The 23,858-nt window shown below is 42.2% G+C and overlaps 1 protein-coding gene across 1 annotated transcript in view; it reads left to right on the forward strand.

Annotated features, from left to right (window-relative positions):
• Positions 1-14,473: 14,473 nt before the first annotated feature.
• The window catches only part of CFAP58 (cilia and flagella associated protein 58), a 105,114-nt gene continuing 95,729 nt past the window's right edge, over positions 14,474-23,858 (forward strand). The window contains exons 1-3 of the mRNA XM_047072378.1: positions 14,474-14,482; positions 20,185-20,466; positions 22,782-22,930. Coding sequence (XP_046928334.1) covers positions 14,474-14,482; positions 20,185-20,466; positions 22,782-22,930 — 440 coding nt within the window. The remainder of the gene's footprint in view (positions 14,483-20,184; positions 20,467-22,781; positions 22,931-23,858) is intronic.

The raw sequence follows: 23,858 nt of genomic DNA on the forward strand, positions 1-23,858 counted from the left end.
ACACAGGCGGTTCATGAATTGGCCTCTGCTTATCTCACTAACCTCACGTCTCACTCCATATGCCACCCCAAACTCCTTGCAGTTCCTGGAACTTGTGCTTCTCAGAATGTGATATAGGGTTTGTCCCCACCCCCACACTTAGATAGTCACATGTGCTCTGTCTTCTGCACGCAACCTTCTCCCACCTTGTTCTCCAACCTGTCACCCCCAGTGCACACACACTTTTTTGGGGAGGTGGGGGGCCTGGCTAAGGTGTGCTCAGTCTTTAGAATAAGCGATTTCTCTTTCAGGAAGTTTTCCTTGAACCGCCATGCCTTCATTTGAACCCCCATCTATGCCATGTGGTTTCCATAGCACCTTGTGGTTACTCTACAAAGTTTTTAAAAGACAGGAAAGTACAAAGATTCAACATCTGGGACCACGAGGTACTAAGAAGTATGGGACCATCTGCTTCTAACAGAACTGCTGAAAAAAAGATAGCAATGCATGAAAGGAAGAAAGGAGGAGCTCGGGGGGTGAGATGAGAAGAGAGAACCCAGAAGCACCCATCTATGTTTGAGGTGAAAATAAGCCCAAATGGCTGACTGGAGGTGAGTACTCACTCAGGCCTTGGGTTCTAGAAAGGCAGAGATATGGACTAGAGACCCCTGCTCACAGCTGGGACTGTGCAGAAGATCTTAGTGACTAGAGAATGGAGAAAAAATTTTCCCACTTGTTCACGGTCACAGCAAGGAAGTTTGTGGTTTGGCGCTCTGGATGAACTGATGTCTGCCATAGAAATCGAAACCACTAGCCCAGCTATGGCAGCATAGGTGTGAGGCCCCACTTTACACAACCCATGTGGTGAGGGAATCTTGAAGTCAATACAAAACATAAAAGTTGGTTCCAAAGTGATGAATCTCCTTAGTCCCTGTCAGAAGTGAATGCAAAACCCGGTTGTTTCTTCTGATCCCTCAGGGAATAAACAATCCCCCATGGAAAATGAGCTTATAATAAGAAATTACAAACTAGTAAGTGAACCAATGAGGGATGAGATTGGTAGGTATAATAAACAAGAGAATTAGCCCCTTAAGGACTTGAGACAGGGGCACCTGGGTGAATCAGTCAGTTGAGCGTCTGACTATTGGTTTCAGCTCAACCCTTGATCTCACGGTTTGTGGGTTCAAATCCCACATGGGGCTCTGCACTGGCAGCACAGCACGGAGCCTGCTTGGTATTCTCTTTCTCTCTCCCTCTCTCTCTCTGCCCCTCTCCCACTTGCACTGTGTTTGTTTCTCTCAAAAATATATAAGCTTTTAAAAAAGGTACAAATACAATATATAGAAATAAAAGCTTTGTTGTTTACATTTTTTAAAAAATATTTATTTTTGAGAGAGAGAGAGAGAGAGAGAGAGCGCGGAGGAGGGGCAGAGAGAAAGGAAGACACAGAATCCGAAGCAGGCTCCAGGCTCTGAGCTGTCAGCACAGAGCACAACACGGGGCTCAAACTCACAAACTGCAAAGTCGGCCGTGGCAGCTGAGCCACCCAGGCGCCCCTGGTTTCAGCTCAACCCATGATCTCATGGTTTGTGGGTTTGAATCCCACGTGGGGCTCTGCACTGGCAGCACAGCATGGAGCCTGCTTGGTATTCTCTTTCTCTCTCCCTCTCTCTCTCTGCCCCTCTCCCACTTGCACTGTGTTTGTTTCTTTCAAAAATAAATAAACTTTTAAAAAAGATACAAATACAATATATAGAAATAAAAGCATAGTTGTTTACATTTTTAAAAACTCAGTGATTGGTATTCTTTTCTTATTAGGCAGTAATAATATATCAGTCAAAACTCCAATAATAATACCTCACTAAAAAGGGGAAAATAAAGAAAAGGGACATAATAATTGACATAGAAATGTTGGGGTTCAGAGCGAACAGTCAAGAAAGAGTTCTTGAGGGGTGCCTGCATGGCTCAGTCAGTTAAGCGTCCAATTCTTGATTTTGGTTCAGGTAGTGATCCCAAGGTCGTGGGATAAAGCCCTGAGTTGGGTTGCACTCTGAGCCGGGAGCCTGCTTGGAATTCTCTCTCCCTCTGCCCCTTTCCCCTGCTCATGCTCTTGCTCTGTCTAAAAAAAAAAAAAAAAAAAAAAATTAAAAATTAAAAAGAACTCTTGAGATGTCTTTGGTGCAAATAGGTGGTTTTATTTTATTTTATTTATTTTTTAAAGTTTATTTATTTATTTTGTGACACAGAGAGAAAGAGAGAGAGTGCATGAGCAGGGGAAAGGCAGAAAGAGACGGAGAGAGAGAATCCTAAGCAGGCTCCGCACTGTCAGCACAGAACCAAAATGTGGCTTGAACGCGTGAACCCATGAGATCATGACCTAAGCTGAAATCAAGAGTGGGCACTTAACTGTCTGAGCCACCCAGGCACCCTGCAAATAGGTGGTTTTATTAAAGCACGAGGACAGGACCTGTGGACAGAAAAAGCTGTACTGGGATTGTGAGGAGAAATTGAGCATATACCTTCAGGTAGGGAGGGGGTTAGGTATAACATAAGTCTCTAAGGAATTTTGGAAGCAAGGTTTCCAGAACCTGGAGGGGGGCTAGCTATTATTAGGAAAAGGTTATTTATTTGTTTATTTATTAAAAAACTTTTTTTTAACGATTTATTTATTTTTGAGAGAGAGCGAGAGAGAGAGGCAGAGCATGAACAGGGAGGGACAGAGAGAAAGAATCTGAAGCAGCTCCAGGCTCTGAGCTGTCGGGGCTCGAACTCATGAACTGTGAGTTCATGACCTGAGCTGAAGTCAGACGCTTAACTGACTGAGCCACCCAGGTGCCCCAGGAAAAGGTCATTTATCACTGCCTAATAAAACCTTAGTCATGAGATGCTTCAGATGTAGATCAGTGGGCCCTATGCTTGGAGGATAATTGCTAACATGTATTTGGGGGGGGGGGTAGAGATTAAGGAAGTTTCCAAAGGAATTTTTAGAAGTTAAAGGAGACTTATAGGATCCTGGAGGTCTGGATAGTGTTAAACTAAGATTGCCTTTTGCCCTTAGTGAAGTATCTACATTGGGGCAGTTGAGATCTAAGGGCAAGGTCTCTCCACTTATCTCAAGGACTTGTCAATGGGCTGTAAGTAGTAAGGAAATTTAATTTGATTTTTTTCTTTTGCTTTTATTCCCCACATCATCTTGTTTATGAATACTTTTTCAGAAATCCTAATGAAAAAGTTAATACAGAATTCCAGCAGTGCATCAGAATACAATTAAACACTTCTGTAGCGTGATAAAAACAAAGGGTGAAGTTTGGCCCCAAAACCAATATCATGCTTCAAGGGGAAACACTAGAAACCTTCGTGTTTAAGTCAGTGCAAGATAAGGATGTCTTCTTTCATCTCTCTCTCTCTTTTTTTAACTTGTCAATTTGGAGTGTGATTGGTTTCAGGTATTAGAATCCTGACTATGATTTTGTATGTGTTTGAGATTACTAGAGGTTTAAACAAATAAGGGGGGTTATTTTTTTCAAACAAGAAGTCTGTATGTGGGTGGCTGCTTTGGTTGAACGCTTTGATAGTTTAGGGTCGGGTCAAAAGTAAGGTACATATTGGAAAACCATCCTCCAAGGCCTCTTTCCCCAATTTAGACTCTCAATGATAAAGTGTGAGAATGATGGTTGCCCCACATCCTTTCCAGCACTGGCACTTTCCTAACTTACATTAGTGTGCTTCTTTTATGGGTGAAAAAGATATCTGAATGTGTTGATGTGCATTTCTTTAATTAGGAGTGAGGCTGAACAGAACAGGGTTATTGGCCGTTTTTATTTCTTCATTTGTAAATAGTCAGTTATAACTTTACTCATTTTTCTGCTGGTCTGTTTTTCGTGTGTGTGTATGTGTGTGTGTGTGTGTGTGTGTGTGTGTGTGTGTGAAGGTAAATGGAACTGTTTTCATAATCTCAGGTCGTACATGTGGCTTCAAATTCCGCATTTATAGGTGACTTGTGACCAACACCAGGCCAACTGCTGGGCACATACTGTACTTCACAGTCAAGAACATTGAAAAAAAAATCCAGACAAATATGGGGACAGATTTCCTGTTCACCCCCAGCTGTGATTATCCCAGTATGTGGAATAACATACACAACAATGGGAGAGACAGGAAGCCAACGCTAGTCACAGACAGAGTGATGGATGGTAAAAAAACCCAGCATTTTCCTTGATTTGGTCGATCTCTTGCCATCATAAATTCACCTTTGCACGCAGTTTCAAGAGATAATAACAAGTTGGTTTACAGAGCATTTCACTGGAATAGGCTGCTTTGCTGAGATGAGACCTCAGGAGTGTCCGTTGAACAGGAAGGATGATTTACATCTGGCTATTTCTTTCCCAGAGAAAAGAGGAAATTTCCTTGTGCTGGGAATCCCCCCGCTCTTCTAGGAGTGTTGGAAACAGCAGGTTAAAGATTATCTGTCAAAAAAAGTGAAGCCCAGAGAAACTGGGTCATATACTCAAGGTCACATTATTGTTTAGTGACAGTATAATAATAGGTAAAACTCATACTATGTGGTTATACTATTGCTTTAAGCACTTTACATATAACACCTCATTTAATTCTCATAATAACCACACACAGAAGGTATCATTAGCATTCCCATTTAACAGATGAAGAAATTGAAGCCCAAAGAGGCTAAGCAACTTGCTTGAGGTCACACAGCTAGTAAGTGGCAGAGCCGGGATTTAAATCAGGCACTATGGCTCCAGAATCTTGACCTAAACTACTACCTTGTATCTTTCTGTACGAAGCAAATCCCCTTCAAATGTACAACTGATGGGGTTTTGGGGTGATGGTGGGGTTTGGAGCCAATGGCCAAGAAAGAATTCTTGAAGATGTGTTTGGTGCAAAAAAAGGTGATTTTATTAAAGCATGGGGACAGGACCTGTGGGCAGAAAGAGCTGCACTGGGGTTGTGGAGGGTGAATGATTATATACCTTCAGGTTGGGAGGGGATTAGGGACAGCGTAAGTCTAAGGAATTTTGGAAGCAAGGTTTACAGGACCTTGAGGGGCTAGCTGTTGTTAGGAAAATGTCATTTATTATTGCTTAGTAAAATCTCAGTCCTGAGATCCTTCGGATGTGTATCAGGGGGCCATAAGCTTGGAGTATGATTGCCAGCATATATCTTGGGGAAGTTGAGATATAGGAAGTATCCAAAGGAATTCTTATATGTTAAAGTAGATGTACAGGATCCTGGGGAGTCAGGATAATGTTAAGCCAAGATTCCCTTTTGCCCCTAGCAACGGGTCATCTTTGAGGCAGCTGCGCCCCTAGAGGGAGGTCACTCTGCCTGTTTCAAGGACTAGTCAATGGGCTGTAGGCAGTAAGGGAATTTAATTTTTCATTTGCCTTTGTTTCTCACGTCACCATGGCAAGCACTTAAACCCCCTTACATCTTGATGAAGGTGATATTAGGGCTCCAGAAAACGGAGTCTATATGCTTCTGGAGATTAGGCTATGGATAAGATTGCCTTTTTCTTGCAGTTTACTAAGTTATCTTGCACTTCTCTAAGTTTACTAACTAAACTGAAGGAGACTCCTGTCCTGCATGACTGTGATCTCTGCCAGTCAACCATTTGCTTTCTTTTCTTTTCCTTGTTCTTGGGCAGCCAGGAGTGCGGGAGGAATATCACACATATCCCACCTGTGGGGGTTGGGGTGGGGGTAGGGAGGTGCTGTTAGTCTGTACTTTGCCCTCAGCTTGCCTTATGCTCCCTCATCACTACACTGAATTTCCCCAAGAATGAGATTACAATAGTATTTAAACATTTTTCAAGCTTTTTTGAAAACACATTTTCCCTTAGAACCCAATATATTCACACATAAAAGTGTGTTATAATTGAAAGGCAAATTCCTTAAAAACAATATGCTTACTACATGTGACAAACTCTGGTATATTCCCTCTTCATTCTCTACCCATCTCTTACCCTTATTTGAAAATGAAAAGGGAGGCCACAAATTACTAATGAGTCATGATCCACAGTAAGAAAAGAAATGCTTCTTTCTTTCTTTTTTAAAAAAGATTTTTATTCTTAAGTAATCTCTACACTCAGTGTGGGGCTTGAACTCACAACCCTGACATCAAGAGTTGCACGCCCCACCGACTGAGCCAGCCAGGTGCCCCATGTCATGAAAGCTGGTGGTGGTTTATACATGTTAAATTTCCAACCACACATAGCACTTGGAGTAAGAAAAACTGTCAGATAATTTCTATCAGACTTATTTCTGGTCAGTAGGTATTCATTGAGCTTCCTGTAGTTAATGTCTAAAGATGGTACACTGGGACTTTAAAACAAATCACCAGGCTATATAACCTTAGGAAAACCTGTCTTCATTCATTCATTTATCCATTCATTCAATCAATAAATATTTGAGCATGTACTATATGCCAGGCATCGTGCTAAATCAGGACTTGGCAATACTGGCTGGCAGGCCAACTCCAGAGTGCCACCTGTTTCTGTAAATAAAGTTTTACTGGTTCAAAACCATGCCCATTCATTTTTGTATTGTCTGTGGCTGCTTTTGCACTACAAAAGCACAGTTGGATATGGAGATCATGTGGCCTATGAAGTCCACAATATTTCTTAATCTGGTCCTTTACAGAAAAAGTACACAGACTCTGGTGCTAGATTCTAAAATACAGTGTTATTTTAGACTGGTCTCTGCTGTCCTGGAGGTTTGAATTGTCCTGCTTGACTTCAGCTGGGTTTCAGTCACCTTGGGGGAAGGGGTTTGAGGCTTTCTGCCTCCCTCCCATTGCTGCCTCTGAGAACACCTGTTCACAGTAGATGCTCCATAGTCATTTTCTACTGCTGAAATTATTCAGTAGATTTGGCAGCAAATATTGGAAAGAAAGAAACATACCCCCAGGGTAGAAAGGAGAGTTTATTCCTTTAACATAACAAATAGTTTCATTTTATAGATGCCTATCTGCAGCTATGAGAAGCTAGTCGTCAACTTTTATTGAGTAGCTACTGTGCATTTGGCCCTCTGGAGAAGAAAAAAGATTTGGTTCAAACTTTGGCCCTTGTGTTAAGGATAGGGAGATAAAGGAGATAAATGTATTTTATTGTAATCCTTAATACTTCTGTTTGGGGACCTGGTGCATACCTGAAGATGATTTTGGTTTGCTACCTTAGAATCACAAATGTTTGTATTCCAATACCTTTTAACTTCACTAGTTACTAGTCACTTAGTCACTAGTTACTCCCAAGAGTAATTGCTCTATGCCTGAGTGGATAAGCTAATCCTATTTTTAATTCCTTCCTTCATCAAACTTTCTATTTTGACTGTCTCTTATGGGTCAGCACCATAGATATACTTAAAGACTGGTCCTTCTAGTCTGGTGGGAAAGACCGAAATAAACACATGGTTACACTATTGTGTATTGACAGAATGACACACAGCTTTTCTAGCAACACAGAGGAGGAGTACCTAACTAGGGAAGACTTCCTGGAGGAGGTGACACCGAGCTGAGTTTTAAAAAGGCTAACTGGGGGCAGCTGGGTAGCTCAGTCGGTTGAGTGTCCAACTTTGACTGAGGTCATGATCTCATGGTTGGTGGGTTCAAGCCCCACGTAGGGCTTTGCGCTGTCAGAGCAGAGCCTGCTTCAGATTCTTCATCTCCCTCTCTCTCTGCCCCTCCGTGGCTTGTGCTCTCTCTCTCTCTTTTTCTCAAAAATAAATATTGACAAAAAAAGTTAAAAAAAAAAAAGGACAGACTAACTGGACAAAGAAGGAGACATAGGATATTCCTGACATGGGAATGGAGACTTTACCCATGACAATGGGTAAAGTCTAGAGATGTTTGAAAATATGGTGTTTTCAGGAAAGAGCAGAAATAAGACAAGGGATTTGTGCTTTGATGTTTTAAAGGAATTATTTATTTACTTATTCACTCATTAATTTATTTCATTTATTTATTCATTTGTAGTGGGAACAGGTTGTGTGGAGCTACTCAGTCTTTTTGAATAATCCGGTTAGCTGGTGACTTTGTGTAAGTCCTCCCTGGTTCTAGGAGGAACACCAAACTGCAGTCTTGGCCTGGCCTCTCCAGCAAGAGCACCAACTGAATGAACCACTCATACCCAAAAGTAATCCGACTGGGAGAAGCGCAGTTGCTGTTAAGCCAATGAAATGCAAGGCAGGTTGGATAACTGCGTGGTTGTGACACTGTCATCCCCTTCTGGTAAAAATCATCGCCTGCAATGGCAGATCGCCCACTGCTTCCGCTTCATGGCCAATCTTTCAATTTTCCTGATAACTGTGCCCCAGCTTTGTAGCCTCCTCCAGTATCAAGAGTGGAGTTTGTATGGAGATCCTTAGGGAACCGATGTCAAACGCTCAACAAATGTTCTGTTAAGTTTGGTCTGCAGCAGGCTGGAAAAGGAGCAGATTAAAGGAATAAAATATGGCCCGCACAGTCTTGGAGAGCACCAGCCAGCTGGGACTCTGTTCTGTCATCTAAGGTGAGCAGGGGGTCGGCTGATAAATGTCAACAATTTTCTGTAACACGTGGGCTTTTAATCTTCCCAACAGCCCGGGGGAGAAATGTTAGATATGATGACAGGGGCAGTTTTTGCCATGTTGTTTGGGGCCCCAAATGCAGTTTTGATACTAAATTCAAGCGACATCGCAAGAATGCCTGCATAAACAGGATTTGTGTTGATCGGGACTTTTGGGTTTTTGGGGGTATAAGCAATGGAAACTAACTCTGTCTAGTTTAAACAAATGAAGTCAGTTTGTTAGGAGGTTGTATCTAGCAGGACTCAAGAGTGTGGGTGTTCCCAGGCCTCCCCAGGGAGTTACCAGGCTCTGAAGAGGCATCAACAACCAGGGAGGCTCCTTCCCCCAATGCTTCCTTCTCTTGGGCCTGTGGATTCTTCCCCACGTTCATTTGCTTTATTCTTCCCTCTGTTCAGCCTACCTTTCTCTGCCTCTCCTGGGATTCACATACTCAGTTCCAGGCCCCAGCAATGAGTGGCTTGCAACTCTTGACCCCATTTATAAATCCCCAGGAAAAATAATGGGATTGACCTCAGGTGGATCAGGTCTCTACCAGACCCTTCAGCTATGGCCCCAGGGAGCCAGATAGGGCCATCTATAACATTTTGGCATCAGGAAGGAACATACTTCCTGGGGGGAGTTACTAGTCTCAGAGAAAGGAATTGTGGGCTGTGTGGACTCCCTCCAAATTGGCTCCAGGACCTCTCTGATACCTTGCAGGAGCAGGTTTCCTTTAGGGCACAGTCGCTTTGCATCGTAGGCTGGGACTTTCCATGCAGAGCCACATCTCAGTGTTTCTTTCTGCTTTTCTGGAGTTCTGTGATGTATCTTCACTGGGTGCTACCAAAGAAGTGAGTGTTATGTACAGAAAGCTGTTCTTATTATGAGTCACAACACACAGCTTAGAAATCCTAGCAGGGTGCCATAGGAAGCACTTATATCCAGGTTTAAACAAAGAGCTTTGCAGAGGTATTACAGTTCATGATCATATATTCAAGTTATCTGGCAGAGTGAATGGATGTGTTCTTGGCTGTCCCTGGTCTTTGAGTTTGCAGCCATGCCTCTGTTATTCTTCCAAACCTCCACCATTCACCTACCCTCTTCTCAACATTAGTGTCCACTGGCCCCTGAGAGGGACCGCACCATCCCTATAGCAGGACTTTTACATTCTTGCCTTGGTATGTGCCCAATGCTACTTCCCATACTTGGGATTCCTTCTATTTTTTTCCATGACTCTCTGAGCCATCTGTATCATTTAAGGTCAAGGTCAAGGGCCATGTCTACCATGTAGCTTTTCCTAATATGCTATCCTTCACTGTTCTTCCTTATTTTAGAGCTCATTCAATAGACACTTACTTAATAGTTGTAAACTGAGAGGAGTGATGGCCATTTATATTGGTTTTTTCATCTGCCATAATAAAGTACCACTGACTAGGGTGGCTTAAAGAGAAATTTATTTGCTCACTGTTCTGGAGGCTAGGAGACCAAGATCAAGGTGTCAGTGGGTTTGGTTTCTCCTGTGGCCTCTCTGCTTGGCTTGCAGATGCCCTTCTTTTCACTATGTCTTTCCTCTGTGTACATGCATCCCTGGTGTCTCTTTGTGTGTCCAAATTTCTTGTTCTTGTAAGGACACAATTCAGACTGTATTAGGCCCACCCTAATGGCCTTATTTTAACTCACAAAGCCCTCATCTCCAGATACAGTGACATTCTGAGGTAGTGAGGTTATAGCTTCAACATATGAGTTTTAGGGGGACACAGTTCAGCCTACAATACCAATGGAGACAGGGCTGAACAAGATATACATGTACCTTGCCTTCTTGTTTGATAGCTTGTAGAGAAGACAGATCTTAAGCAACCATTTCCATGAACACATGATTAACTACCATTGTGAGAGGGTCCAAGAAGTCGAATACATGGTACTTGCAAAGGTAATCTGGTGTTGAAGGATGGTCAGGAAATCTCTCCCCAAGGAAGTGAAATCTGCAGGAGGGGTGGACGGGAGTTAGCCAGGTGAAGAGGGACGGTTGAGTATTCCAGACAGAAAGATCAACCTCTGTGAACTCCAAGCGGTGGGAAAGAACATGACATACAGGGAACTGAAAGAAGCCATTGGGGCAAGAAGTGAGCGGTGGGAGAAGGCACCAGAAGGTCAAAGGGGTCAGATGACACTGGATATTATATTCCGACATCCTCATTTCAGTGCTTACCACATCCTGCCTTGGAGTGTTTTACAATTTTTTTTGTGTGGGGGAGGGGGTGCCATGCGTGTTTTGCTTCTCCTTATGCTCCCTTGGGAGGAGATCCTCGATTCAACTCCTTTTATATTCTCCACAGTAGGCAGCACAAGGCTGGGCACATAGTAGAGGCTCAGTAAATAAATGAAGTGGATGTAATGAGAAATGAAATTGATAGAAGCACTCTTGTCTAAATTAGGGGCTGACCCAATCTTGGTGGATGAGCATCTCCTGGAGGCTTTAAAAGGTGAGAACTTTTGGTAGTGTGATGCCACCTAGTGTTCCTTTTTATTACAACAACAAAGGGGAACAGGGTCTTCAGGAATCTGGAAAATTGGAAATGAAGCACTTTCTTTCATCAGCATACATTAATTTGTCCAACCACCCATCCTCTCATCCATTAATCCATCCAAGTTGATGTCACCTGCATCTCTTTCCTGTGAGTTGAACGTGTCATGTTCCTTTCCACCTCCTGTGGTTCCCTGATTTCCTTTGTTAAGGTCTTTTTGTCCTCATATTTTAAATAATGCTCTCAGGTATCAGTGTCTAGACTGACCCAGCACCCATAGTGCTCGCTGTTGGCATGGCATGTTCTAAATTATGCCATCATATTGTGTTGGGATTACTTGTAGATGGTCTTTTCTCTCTTTCCCCCAAAGCCAGATTGTGAATGCAAAGGGCAGTGACTCTGTCTTAGTTGGCTCTGTGGTTCCTCTGGCCAGCCTTGTACTTACAATGCAGCAGGTGCTTTAAAGAAGTGCTTTCTGGATTTAATTTCTGTCACCTTGGCAGGCCATCTGCTTGTAAAATAATCCTTCAGAAGATTCTTGGGAAATGAGAAGACATAGCACTACAACTGATACCAATACAAGATATGGGTGGCCAGGGCCCTCTAGGTCTTTCTCTGTTATGTACCTTCAGGAATGTTATGGAGTCTCTCTGGATCACGATGGTATCACCACCTGTTAGTCCCAGCGTGTGATTGGATCTCCTGTAAACACACAAAGTAGCCTGAGCCCTGTGTTCTCATTTCCATTAGCTTGGCTTGCAGTTTGGTTCAGCCTGATCCTCCAGCTTCAGCTGCCACTTCTCCCATTGCCTCCATAGTGCATTATGCCTCTGCCATATTATGTCCTTTTTTGTCTACCAGATATATAGTCTCTGTTCATGAATGAGATACAATTATACAAATGTGAATTTTCCCCAAGTTAAATCATAAATTCATTAATGTTCCAGTTAAGATTTCTCATGAGGAACTTGAAAACATCCTGAAAATTATATGGGTTGATGGAGGTTCATGATTAGCCAGTGACGTTTTGACAGAAGAAGTAGGAGTGGGGGACTTGCCCTCAGTCATGATGTCTGGCTATAAAACCATCATGATAAAACCTTGTGGTACTAGCACAGGAGCAAACCACAGAGCTCAGTGCAGAACTGTCTATATTTGGGAACCAAGATGTTGAAAATGGGCTCACTCCTCTGAGAAAAAAAAATCGGATCCTTACCTCACACCATACACAAAAGTAAGATGGGCTCAAGAACTGAATGCTAACAAGTAACACTATGACACTAATGTAAGAAAATGATAGACAATACCTTTATGACCTTGGGGTTGAGAAGGACTTCTTAAATCATACTGGAAAAGCATGTAAAAAGTAAAACACACACACACACACACACACACACACACAATGAAGGGCTACAAAATGAAGGACTATTGTTTTACAAAGGACATGGCAAGCAAAGTTTTCAGTCTTTGAAAGCAGATTAATGTCCAGATTAATGTACAAAAACCTCTTGCAAATCAAATGAAAAAGAAAAAGAGCAACTGAAATATAGGTAAAAGCTATAAATAGACAATTCACAGAAGGGAATCCCAAGTGGCTTATAGATGTATGAAGAAATGTTCAATTTCACTAGGAGTCAGAGAAACGCAGAGTAAAGCAAAAATATGTTGACACTACTTCCATGATAATTGACAGAATTTAGAAAATTGGCTAATTAGATGAGTCAGTATTTGTAAGGCACTTAGAATAGTATTTGACACTTGGTAAACACTATGTGAGTGTTTATGAATAAACAAACTACAATGTGCTGGTAAGGATGAGAGTAGGGCCGGAAACCCTCACACTGTGCACTGGAGGATAGTGTAGAGCAATAATTCTGGTGTGCCATCTAGCAGTACTTGAAGTTAAGTACCCAGGGCTCCTAGCAGGCTACTGGGCACCTTTGTGCCATTGGAAAACAGTGTCTACCACTGGGCAAATGAATTTGAAAGAGGAATACCCTCTCAATAGTAATAGCCTCTCAGGTTCGTGACTTGACTAGGGAACAGAGCTTTTGGGGGAAGAAAAGGGCATATCTTCCTTCAGCAGGGCACATGACATAGGAAAGCTGTTTTCCAGCTCCCATTGGTGCATGGCTGGATGTCTTTGTGCAGGACAAGTTGCATAACCAAATGTGAATTGCCCTGTACATCCCCTATAACTTACCAACCTCATTTTTAGGCATATGTTGCCGAGGAATTACACATAGGTCCACAAGAGACCATGGACGAGGATGATTATCGCTGAGAGGTAGGGGTAGCCTTGGTATCCATTTGGGGAATGGAAGTCACATGTGTTGCTGTCCAATATGGAATACTGTGCAGCAATCAGAAGCGATAAACTAGGATTACAACCAACTGCAAAAGAATAGATTCATAAAAAGAATATTGAGTGAAAAAAAGTAGAAAATAAGATCATCCTAAAGTCCCATATCATTAAAAAATACACTAATAAAAATGCATACACTTTTCAAAAATGCATATTCAAGCACAGTAGCATGAGTGTTTATGGGGCTGAGGAGGGATGGGAGTAAGGATGGGGTTAAAGGGAAAAAAAACAAGAGGGGTTTTGCATATTTCATGAGCCAAGTTATTTACCCTCTGTACCTGAAGGTTAAAGAGTGTGGAGGAGGAGGGGGAGAGGGAAACGAAATGATCTTGAGAGGAGCCCTAGATGAAAGGCAACTTTCCATGATGTGGCTCCGCATACGTTTTCCCAGGGTGCTTCAAGCGCTGCGCCCTATTCTTACCACTGGTGACTAAACCCTTTGAAAGCAGGATCTGTGTTTTCTCCACCTTACTTTCCCCTCTGTATCTTGCACACAGTAGCTGCTTCATTAGGGTTGAGTTGACTCGAACGGAGATTATTTCTTGTTCCCGCGACGGAGTCTCTTTGTCACGGAGAGCAGAGGGTGGCTTCCGGCCCTTCCAGAAGCCTTTGATCCACCTTTCCATCTAGGCGTTAGTTCTCCTCTGGCCTTAGCGGCCTCGCAGCGCTGCGCCTTCTCGTTCCTCGGAGTTTCCAACTTCCGAGGGCACCTTGGGACTCCGCCCAGCCTCTCATGGGCCCCGCCCCTCACACCCTTGGTCCCGCCCCACACAGGGCAGTTTGCCTATGCCTCTTAGGACGCCTCCCGGGTGCCCTCCCCAGAGGCTCCTCCCCTTTCGGAAGTCCTCCAGTTTCCTCAGAGGGCGTGGCGGTTGCCTGGCGACGGGAGGACGCGCCGAGGGCCGAGTTTCGGCCCCCTGCGGGGGATACCAATAACGTGGCGCTGTTTTAGACGCCGGGGGTAGTGCACAGCCCCATCCGCAGCTCCGGCCCGGTTTCCGCGATCACTACAGAAGCCTCTGAGGCCACCCCCAGAGAGCGTCAGGATGGCCGAGGTCAGGAGTCGGTGCCCCTCTCTCTGTCGTCTCTCGCTCGTCCCCTCCCCATCAACCCTCTTCTGTTGACTTGACTTCTCCGCTGTCACATCCGCTGATTCCTACATTCCTCCCATCAACATCCTATTCCCCGCACCCGCAGCCTCACCCCACCCCTCAGTGTTTACCTCCTGTCCCTCCTTCAACTGGGTGGACACACCCCAACCCCACTCTTAAAACTGGCGCTGTGTTCAACATAGTATGAAATTCATGATTTCCCAGATTCACACATGACAGGCACCCACCCCTAGATTTTGAGCCATAAGGTTTTGAGCCCAGGAGAGGTACGTAGAAATATTGATGTCTCACTGATTGGTGGGACTTGGAGGAAGGCTTCATAGATACCCACTGTCACCCCTATTCACTGACCCTTGTCCACCTGTCACTCCACGATTCCCTATCATCACCTGCTGTGACACATCTTCATTAAGCTCTTCACCTATCACCAATGCCCCATGTTGTCATTGACCACTGTGTAAAATCTTCTAGCTCACTTTGTAGCACACTCCATCTTCAGGCTCACCAATAAGGGACCATTTCTGTAGCTCTTTATTGATCCTTTGTCCATTAGCACCTTCATTTGTAATTTGGACAACCTCATGTCCCTGTCATCACTTGTCAGTCACAGTCCCCATTCACCGTGGCCATACCCTATTCCTCCATCACCCCTTCAGATCCCTCCCTCATCTCACACGTCACAGGATCAGTCCCAGCCAGGGTCAGCCATATAGTTTGTGAGGCTCAATGAAGATGCAGAGCCCCTTGTCAACAAATTATTAAGATTCCAAAGTGAGACAGCAGAGCATTAAACCAAAGGTGGGGGCTTATCTGAACAAGGAGCCCTGGGCACTCTCAAGGTTTTATGTCTAGGGAATCAGACCGGTCCCCGCTTCTCTCATCACCATCATGCCCCCACTCTTATTCCAGTTCCTTCTCATATCTCCTCACATCCCTCACCATTCCATCTCCTCCATATTTGGTCCCTCCTTCCTGTGGGCAAAGATCCCTCCTTCTCTTATCATACAATCCCTCTCCCACCCTCATCTTCCTCACTCTCAGGTAGGTGCCTCACACATCCATACTGTGGTGGCCACAATACTCACCCCATTACCTACACTCACTCGTGTCTCTTTCCTTCCCATCTCTTCCTCCCATTCCTTCTAGCTCTCCTTTAGTTTCTCCTTTATTCGATTTTTAGCATACCTTCCTTTTCTCCCTCACCAGTCATCTTGGTTCATTTCATTCTTCATTTTCCACACATAAGCCCAGATACCAATACCATTAACAATTTATTTCCCAGTCTCCCTTCCCCTGCATTATCGCCCCTCATTTCTTGCCTTCTTTTGTTTTTCTTCTCACTTGATCTCAGCCAGGTTTTCCTCACCTCTACTTCCACAAGTCTCTATTTCCACTCTGGCCTCATTTGTCACTGCAACTCTCTTGTCCTTTTTCCTTGTTGTTCTCCCCACTGAATGATATTCCCAACACCTACAACAGTGCCCGGCAGATAGTAAGCACTTAATAGACAGGTGTTGAATGAAGGAACATCATAGTTCCTTTCTGACCAGTTCATGTTGAAATCATGCTTCTAAAGTAGGTATCATTGTATGCTCTAACAATGTAGACACCAACTGGTTATGGGTCACAGCTCAGAGATGATTTTTGCTGTGCTTTTAGTAGTAGCATACATATATATATATATATATATATATATATATATATATATACACACACACACACACACACACACATATGTATCCATGTGTGTTGTGTATATATACATATATATACACGACACACATATATGGATATTTATTTATTTTGAGAGAAGGAGAGAGTAAGCAAGCAGGAGAGGGGGAGAGAGAGAGGGAGAGAGAGAATGCCAAGCAGGCTCTACAAAGCCCATCATGGGACTGCATCCCATGAACCATGAGATCATGACCTGAGTGGAAATCTGGAGTCTGACACTTAACCGACTGAGCCACCCAGGTGCCCCAATAGTAGTATATTTTTAAAATGACAATATGAACAAATCTGTTCGTGAATGTTTTTAAAAACCTTTTCTTTCTTTGACATTTTTCCATTCCTATGCTAAGTGCCAGGTGTACAGGGAAAACCTGGTCTACAAACAAATCATCAGGCTAGTGATCAAGTGTTGGCATTAATACCATTTACACGGATGGAACTGAGAACATTGCTATGATAAATTTTTGTGTGTGCTCATGTTTAGCATCAACAAGGGGAAAACACAGGGCGGCAGCACCACCATATTTCCTTAATACGATTTTTTTCTTCTTTGTGGAATTGCTGTGTTGTGATGTTTACAGTAAGCTGCTTCTCATTGGGAAGAAAATCTCTGTTGAGTTTAACATTAGTGCTAATGTTATACAAAATGTTATAGGTAGGCTTGGTACTCCACATCTACTTTAAGATGTGGATTCTTTTTGCTTGCATGTAATCTTTAGAAATCAATAGTACAAGTGTTTTTGAAAACCAAAAATACATAGACTTTCTCCGTATTGGGCAAGTGAGGCTTGTTAAGGCAGAAGGTAAACTAGACTGCTTACCCGGATTCTGCAGGGTGAATTTAAATTTTACTTTATTTTTGGGATTGGAGATCCTCTCAGTTGATTTCTTTGATTAGCAATACAGTGTCGATCTTGGAGCTCTTTTTCATGTAGAATATCAAAGTGTAATGTTGCATACATAAATAAGTCCTCTCAAACTTTATCAGATCAGAAGTTTTGAGTGGGTCTGTGTGGCCTACAGATTAATTCACTCCATGTTCCTTAGAATGCCATTCACGGCCTCCAGTCTGTCTTTAACTTCCTGTCTAGTCTTCTTTTTCCTTCTCCCTGTCATACTTCTTACTCTTTAGCCAACTTGAGTTTTTTTTTTAATTTTTTAAATATTTTTTTAAAATTTATTTTTGAGAAAGAGAGAGAGAGAGACAGAATGCGAGTGGGTTAGGGCAGAGAGAGAGGGAGGCGCAGAATCTGAAGCAGGCTCCAGGCTCCAAGCTGTCAGCACAGAGTCTGACGCGGGGCTCGAACTCATGAGCTGTGAGATCATGACCTGAGCCGAAGTCAGACGCTCAACCAACTGAGCCACACAGGCGCCCCGAGCTTTTTTTTTTTTTTTTTTTAATAGAATTTATTGTCAAGTTAGCTAACATACAGTGTATACAACGTGCTCTTAGCTTCGGAAGTAGATTCTCATGATTCATCACTTACATACAACACCCCCAACTTGAGCTTCTTAACCAATCTCAAATCCTGGATACTTTCTGGGCCTGAGCCTTTGTTCAAGCTTTGCCATGGGCCAGGCATACCTTTTCCCTCCATATTCACCTGTGAATATTTCACTCTCCCATCTGGGCATACTCAAATACCACCTCCTTTAGGAAATTTGCTTTCATTCTTGCTGCTGGGAGTAGTTCCATCTTCCTATAGGTCCTTGTAGAATTTTGAATCCATTTTATGGCATGTATCAAATTCTGTACTTCCACTAGCTGAAAACATACTCCATCAACTATTAATGTATAAATTCCCTGTGGGAGGGCTGTTTATTTCTTACCTTGGTACCTCCTACGAAGTCTCCCTCATTCCAACTTACAAATAGCAGATGTTCAATAAATATTTGCTGAATAAATGAAGAAATTTATTAACCACCCCCATTCTTTTTCATTATTGTGCTGTGTCTAACAAGGAGAAGGTGTATTAGTTTACTAGGCTGTTACTCAGCCATAACAGAGTACTGCAAACATGGTGGTTTAAACAGTAGACACTTCTTGTCTCACACTTTCGGAGGTTGAAATCTGCAATCAGGATGTTGGCAGGACCATGCTTCCTCTGAGACTCTAAGTGAAATTCTTCCTTACCTCTTCCTAGCTTCTGATGGCAGCCAGTGATCCTTAGCTTTCTTTGGCTTACACCCTGTTTCTGTCTTCACGTGGTATTTCTTTCTTTCTAATTTTTATTTTAATGTTTATTTATTTTTGAGAGAGAGCAAGAGAGAGAACAAGTGGAGGAGGGGCAGTGAAAGGGAAACAGAGGATCCAAAGTGGGCTCCAGGCTGACAGCAGAGAGCCTAATGCAGTGCTCGAACCCATGAACTGTGAGATCATGACCTAAGCCGAAGTCAGATGCTTAGCCAACTGAGCCACCCAGGCGCCCCTCGTGGTGTTTCTTCCTTCCTGTGTTTGTGTCGCTGTCCAAATCCCATCCTCTACTTTTTTGCATTGAGATAGAATTGACATGTGACATTGTATTAGTTTTAGTTGTACAACATAATGATTATATATATATATATATATATATATATTGCAAAATGATTACTACAATAAGTTTAACATCCATCACTACACATAGTTACAGTCTTCCCTCTTTTTATAAGGACACCAGTCTTATTGGATGAGGGCCCACTCTACTCCAGTGTGACCTCAAGTTAACTGATTATATATGCAATGACTCTACTTCCAAACAAGTCACATTTATAGGTACTGGGTGTTAGAAGTTCAACATACCTTTCTGGGAGACAAATTCAACCCTTAACACTAGGGAGATAAGAATTCTTGGGGTGCCTGGGTGGCTCAGTCAGTTGAACGTCTGACTCTTGATTTCAGCTCAGGTCATGATCTCGCGGTTGGTGAGATTGTGCTATTGGTGCAGATTCTGCTTGGGATTCTCTCTCTCCCTCTTCTGTGTCTCTCCCCTGCACCCTCTCCCCCCACCCCCAAAATAAATAAAATACACTGAAAAAAAATCTTATTTAACTAACTCCGAGTTCTCATCTAAGTCATAGCCAGATGTGTTTGATTTGTATCTGTATGTCCAGGCTTTTTTTTTTTAAAAAAATAATTTGTTGTCCAGCTGATCATGGAAAGCAAATCTAGAGAAGACCTGTGAGCATTGCACAAAGGGCATCTCAATACACCTGTGAAGATGACCTTGTCTTATCATTTTAAGAGATAAAAATGATGGAATAGCTTTTAGGAGAAGATTCCATATTTCGGATGGGGTTCATTGTGAGTACGTGTGATTTCATGGTATCCACACCAAGATTCCATATATCTGACCATAATATCCCTTGGCTTTCTTCTGCAGGACGAAGTGAAAACAAATCAGGGCTTGGAATAATCATAACAGATATCAAAATTTATTGAGTGCCTCCTCTTTGCCAGGCACTTGACCAAGTGTTTAACATGAATGATCCTGTTTGTTTATTTTTTTGAAGTTTATTTATTTCTTTTGGAGGGGGCAGAGGCAGAGAGAGAGGGAGAGAGAGAATCCTAAGCAGGCTCCGTGCTGTCATCATGGTGCCCAATTCAGGGCTCAGTCTCACACCGTGAGATCATGACCTAAGCTGAAATCAAGTCATGCACTTAACCGACCAAGCACACCTAATAAATGATCCTATTTAATCTGATCTTTGACACCATGTGGTAGGAAATATTATTATCCTAATGCATATGTGTACATATATACATGCATCAGGGGATGAACAAGATGTCTTTCCATCATATAGTCTTAATGTTTCTGTTTTTTCAGTGATTTTTGTTTTGCTTCTATGAAGGTCTTGTATTCATAGATAATAATATCAACCCCTGAATAGTAACATAGACATATTGTAATACTCATTCCCCTTCCTGCTCTTTTGTACAGGAAAAGAGTGAGAAACTAGTGCTGGAAGAAACTGCATTTGAAGAAATCGAAAGGGATTTTCAGGAGGTTCTCAATGAACTTTCGGGAGATAAAAGTCTGGAGAAATTTAGAATTGAATATGAGAAGCTTCATGCTGTCATGAAAAAGTCTTATGACAATGAAAAGCGTCTGATGGCCAAATGCAGAGAGCTAAACGCAGAGATTGTGGTTAATTCTGCAAAGGTTGCCACTGCCCTGAAGCTCTCCCAGGATGATCAGACCACCATTGCATCCCTGAAGAAGGTCAGTGATCTCATAGAAACAGAGCCTACGGAGAGCTGTCATAAATGCATCCTATATTTAAAACGTCATTCTTTCCTTATATTGGCAGCTCTAGGCTGGTAGTAAGTGAGTTATTAAGTAAAAATCTACATGATTTATATATTCATTAAGCCTAGGGAATAATGTTATTTTCAAAGGAAATAATTAGCCTGGTGAATTTCACTGGGCAGAGAATAATATAGAACCTTGCTGGCTTGCTTTCTAAGAAGTACTGGGTTAGCAGAAAGAATGAGAAGTAAGGAAATGTAATATTAGGGACCTGACCTTGGTATGTCTTGTTTGATAGAAGATGAGTAATTAAATATCTCATGATGATAGCTTGTGAAGGATATTTTTTGAAGGATATTTTCATGTTTCTGCTTTTCCTACTGTTTTAGAAGAAATTGCCTTGAGAATTCCTAGATAGTAATTTTCATGATCTTGTTTCCTCCTTGATCCTCCCAATTCCTCATAATGGGAGATCAGGGATTCAGTCTGGGGGCTACTGAGGAAGCATGGTTCTACTTTACCATGGAGTTTTTCATCCTCAAGTGTGTTGCATTATTTTGAGGGTAAAATGTAAATGTTCCTTGTTGCTCTCAGGGTGATAAGAAGTTGAGAGATTTTAATTTATAATTAAAACCCGAGTGGTAAAAAATAACTCATAAACTTTTTGGATAATTCCCTTGATATCATACAATGAAACATCAGGCAATTTAAATGAATTTCCAAGACCAGTGCAAATTATGACATCTGTTATCTTAGAATTTACTTTTTTTAGGGGCGCCTGGGTGGCGCAGTCGGTTAAGCGTCCGACTTCAGCCAGGTCACAATCTCGCGGTCCGGGAGTTCGAGCCCCGCGTCGGGCTCTGGGCTGATGGCTCAGAGCCTGGAGCCTGTTTCCGATTCTGTGTCTCCCTCTCTCTCTGCCCCTCTCCCGTTCATGCTCTGTCTCTCTCTGTCCCAAAAATAAATAAACGTTGAAAAAAAAAATTAAAAAAAAAAAAGAATTTACTTTTTTTAAAGTGCTATTTTCTATTGTCATTTTCCTCTCTTTGCTGGAAAACCAATAAAAGAAGGCTTTAAATCATTGTATGATGAGGAAAAAAAACCATTTTTTTATTGCAAATTAAAAAACTGTAAATGGAAGTCATGAGCTGGTTAAAATATAATTGGTGAAGTTGATTTGGACAAAACTTCGTATAATTGTATTTTCATTTAAATATCCTTCATTTGTTTTGCTGAAAATAGTACATATCATTGTTACAGAAAAATATACCCTGTAATTATTTTGAATCACTAAATTATGTGAAGTTACCCAAGACTCATCTATCTCTCTCTCTTTCATGTAATGGTGAGCACGAATTTGTGTAAATACTCTCTTCCACTCATTTTATTCCTTGTCAACATAAAAGTGGAATGTTTTCACCTTAAGCTTATAGGTTCTTACCTTTACGAAGGACTCACATTGCACTTGACAGAACTTAGCAAGAAAATGGAGTGGTGGGGTAAAACTGAAGGCTGTTACAACATTTACTATGCTTTGTTCACTTATTTGAATGGCTGTAATTCACTTTTAAGTATTTATGTTAATATTCCACATTGGATTTAATAATAGTAAGGAAGCCAAAACTGCATGAGTCCTTGTTCCCATTCCCAGCTAGGGCTTTGCTTTTCCCCTGTGAGCATCTGATGAGAAGATCTGGGAGTGGATTTCTGGAATGGGAATTACCAAGGCTGTTATGTACAATTAGGTGACAGCAAAGACTACCTTGCTATGAATTGTTCTAAAGCTGACATAGCCATCCAGGACCCCTTACTTGAGACCTGACTACAAAATAGATTTTTTAAAAATTTGTAATCGATCAAGAGCTTCAAATTTAGGGCTTGGATCCAAGGCCACTCCTTATTTTTTTTTTTTCTCCATAATACTTGGGCTTGGAAAACACATAGGCTTTCGTTTTTTAATTTTGTAAACCTATCTTAACATTTTTATTAGAAATATCCTCCTAGTTATAGTGGCCCTTGCAAGATGTGAGCCTTGTAACCCCACTCTCCTACACAAGGAAAAATACCATTTGCCAGGACCCCTTCTAACACTGCTGTTCAGTATCGACTAGCTCATGTTGAACAATTTAGTAAGTCAATATAAATGGAATGCATAATGTATAATATATAATCTTCTTCCCCATAAATGACAACTATATTGGAGTTGTTTTATTATTCTATTTACTCAGTTTATCTTGCATCTGGATCCTAGTTTGGTTTTTCTCACTGATGTGCCGTGGCCCATATAGGAAATCGAAAAGGCCTGGAAGATGGTGGACTCGGCCTATGACAAAGAGCAGAAGGCAAAGGAGACGATCCTTGCCCTGAAAGAGGAAATAGTGAACTTAACCAAACTAGTCGAGCAGGGGTCTGGACTGTCACTGGACCAGGATAGCAAGTAGGTCATAGATTTGTTAATGTATGTTGAACTTGCTTTTGTGGAGGCCCCCTTATTCAGCAGATGGCCTGGGGTTTGCCGTGTCATCTTGAACATTCTTTATGATACAACAGTCTTCTTCTTTGGTAGTTTCCCAGAGATTGTTTTCCATCTATTGCTATTTTTTGTTTTTAATGCTCCCTTTCTCCATACCCAAGAACTCATAATTTGTGATTATATTAAACTTTTGGCTCTGCAGGAATATGTACTATAATTTCAAAATGAGTAAATATTTTAGATTTCTTTCTCTCAAACTTGTGTGAAATGGAACTCGCTGCCTTTCTGCTCTGATTTCCAGCCCCTTCCCATGCTCTGAACCCCCATTAGTCCCATCACCATTCTTCTAACTTCTCTGGTTCTAGGCCAGAAAACAGATTCTAGACCGCTCTTTTAACCCTGAAAGCTTTGTCTTGTTGATTCTGTCTTCTAATCATCACTTGTGTCTTTCCCTGCTCCTTATCAGCAGTGCTAATGCCTTGCTTCGGGCTCCCCATTCTTGGCTGGATTTGGCAATGGACTGCTAACTGTTCTACCTGCCTTCAAGGAGACATATCCCCTCTTCACCATCTTCCACACACCAGATTTAGGCTTCTGAAATGTGTATCTGAGTGCTCCCATCTCCAGCACATGTTCCAAACACCTTCAATAGCTCCCCACTCCCAAAGAATGCAGCCCAGTCATGAACATGTCTTTTAGGGCCCTACATAGATCTGTCTGCCAGCCTTGCTAGACTCATGTCCCGAAACACCATGCTTGCTGATGCCTCAATACCTTTGATCATGCTGTTTTTATTCCAGGAATGCTTTTTCTTTATTTCTCCACACAGTAAACAACTATGCACCCTTCATGACCCATCTCAAACACCTCTTAATTTCATCACTGTTGGCAC

Source organism: Lynx rufus, unplaced genomic scaffold, assembly GCF_022079265.1.
Source record: "Lynx rufus isolate CCGP_SWC_20201006 ecotype Redwood Valley unplaced genomic scaffold, mLynRuf1.p SCAF_11, whole genome shotgun sequence".
Classification (NCBI taxonomy): domain Eukaryota; kingdom Metazoa; phylum Chordata; class Mammalia; order Carnivora; family Felidae; genus Lynx; species Lynx rufus.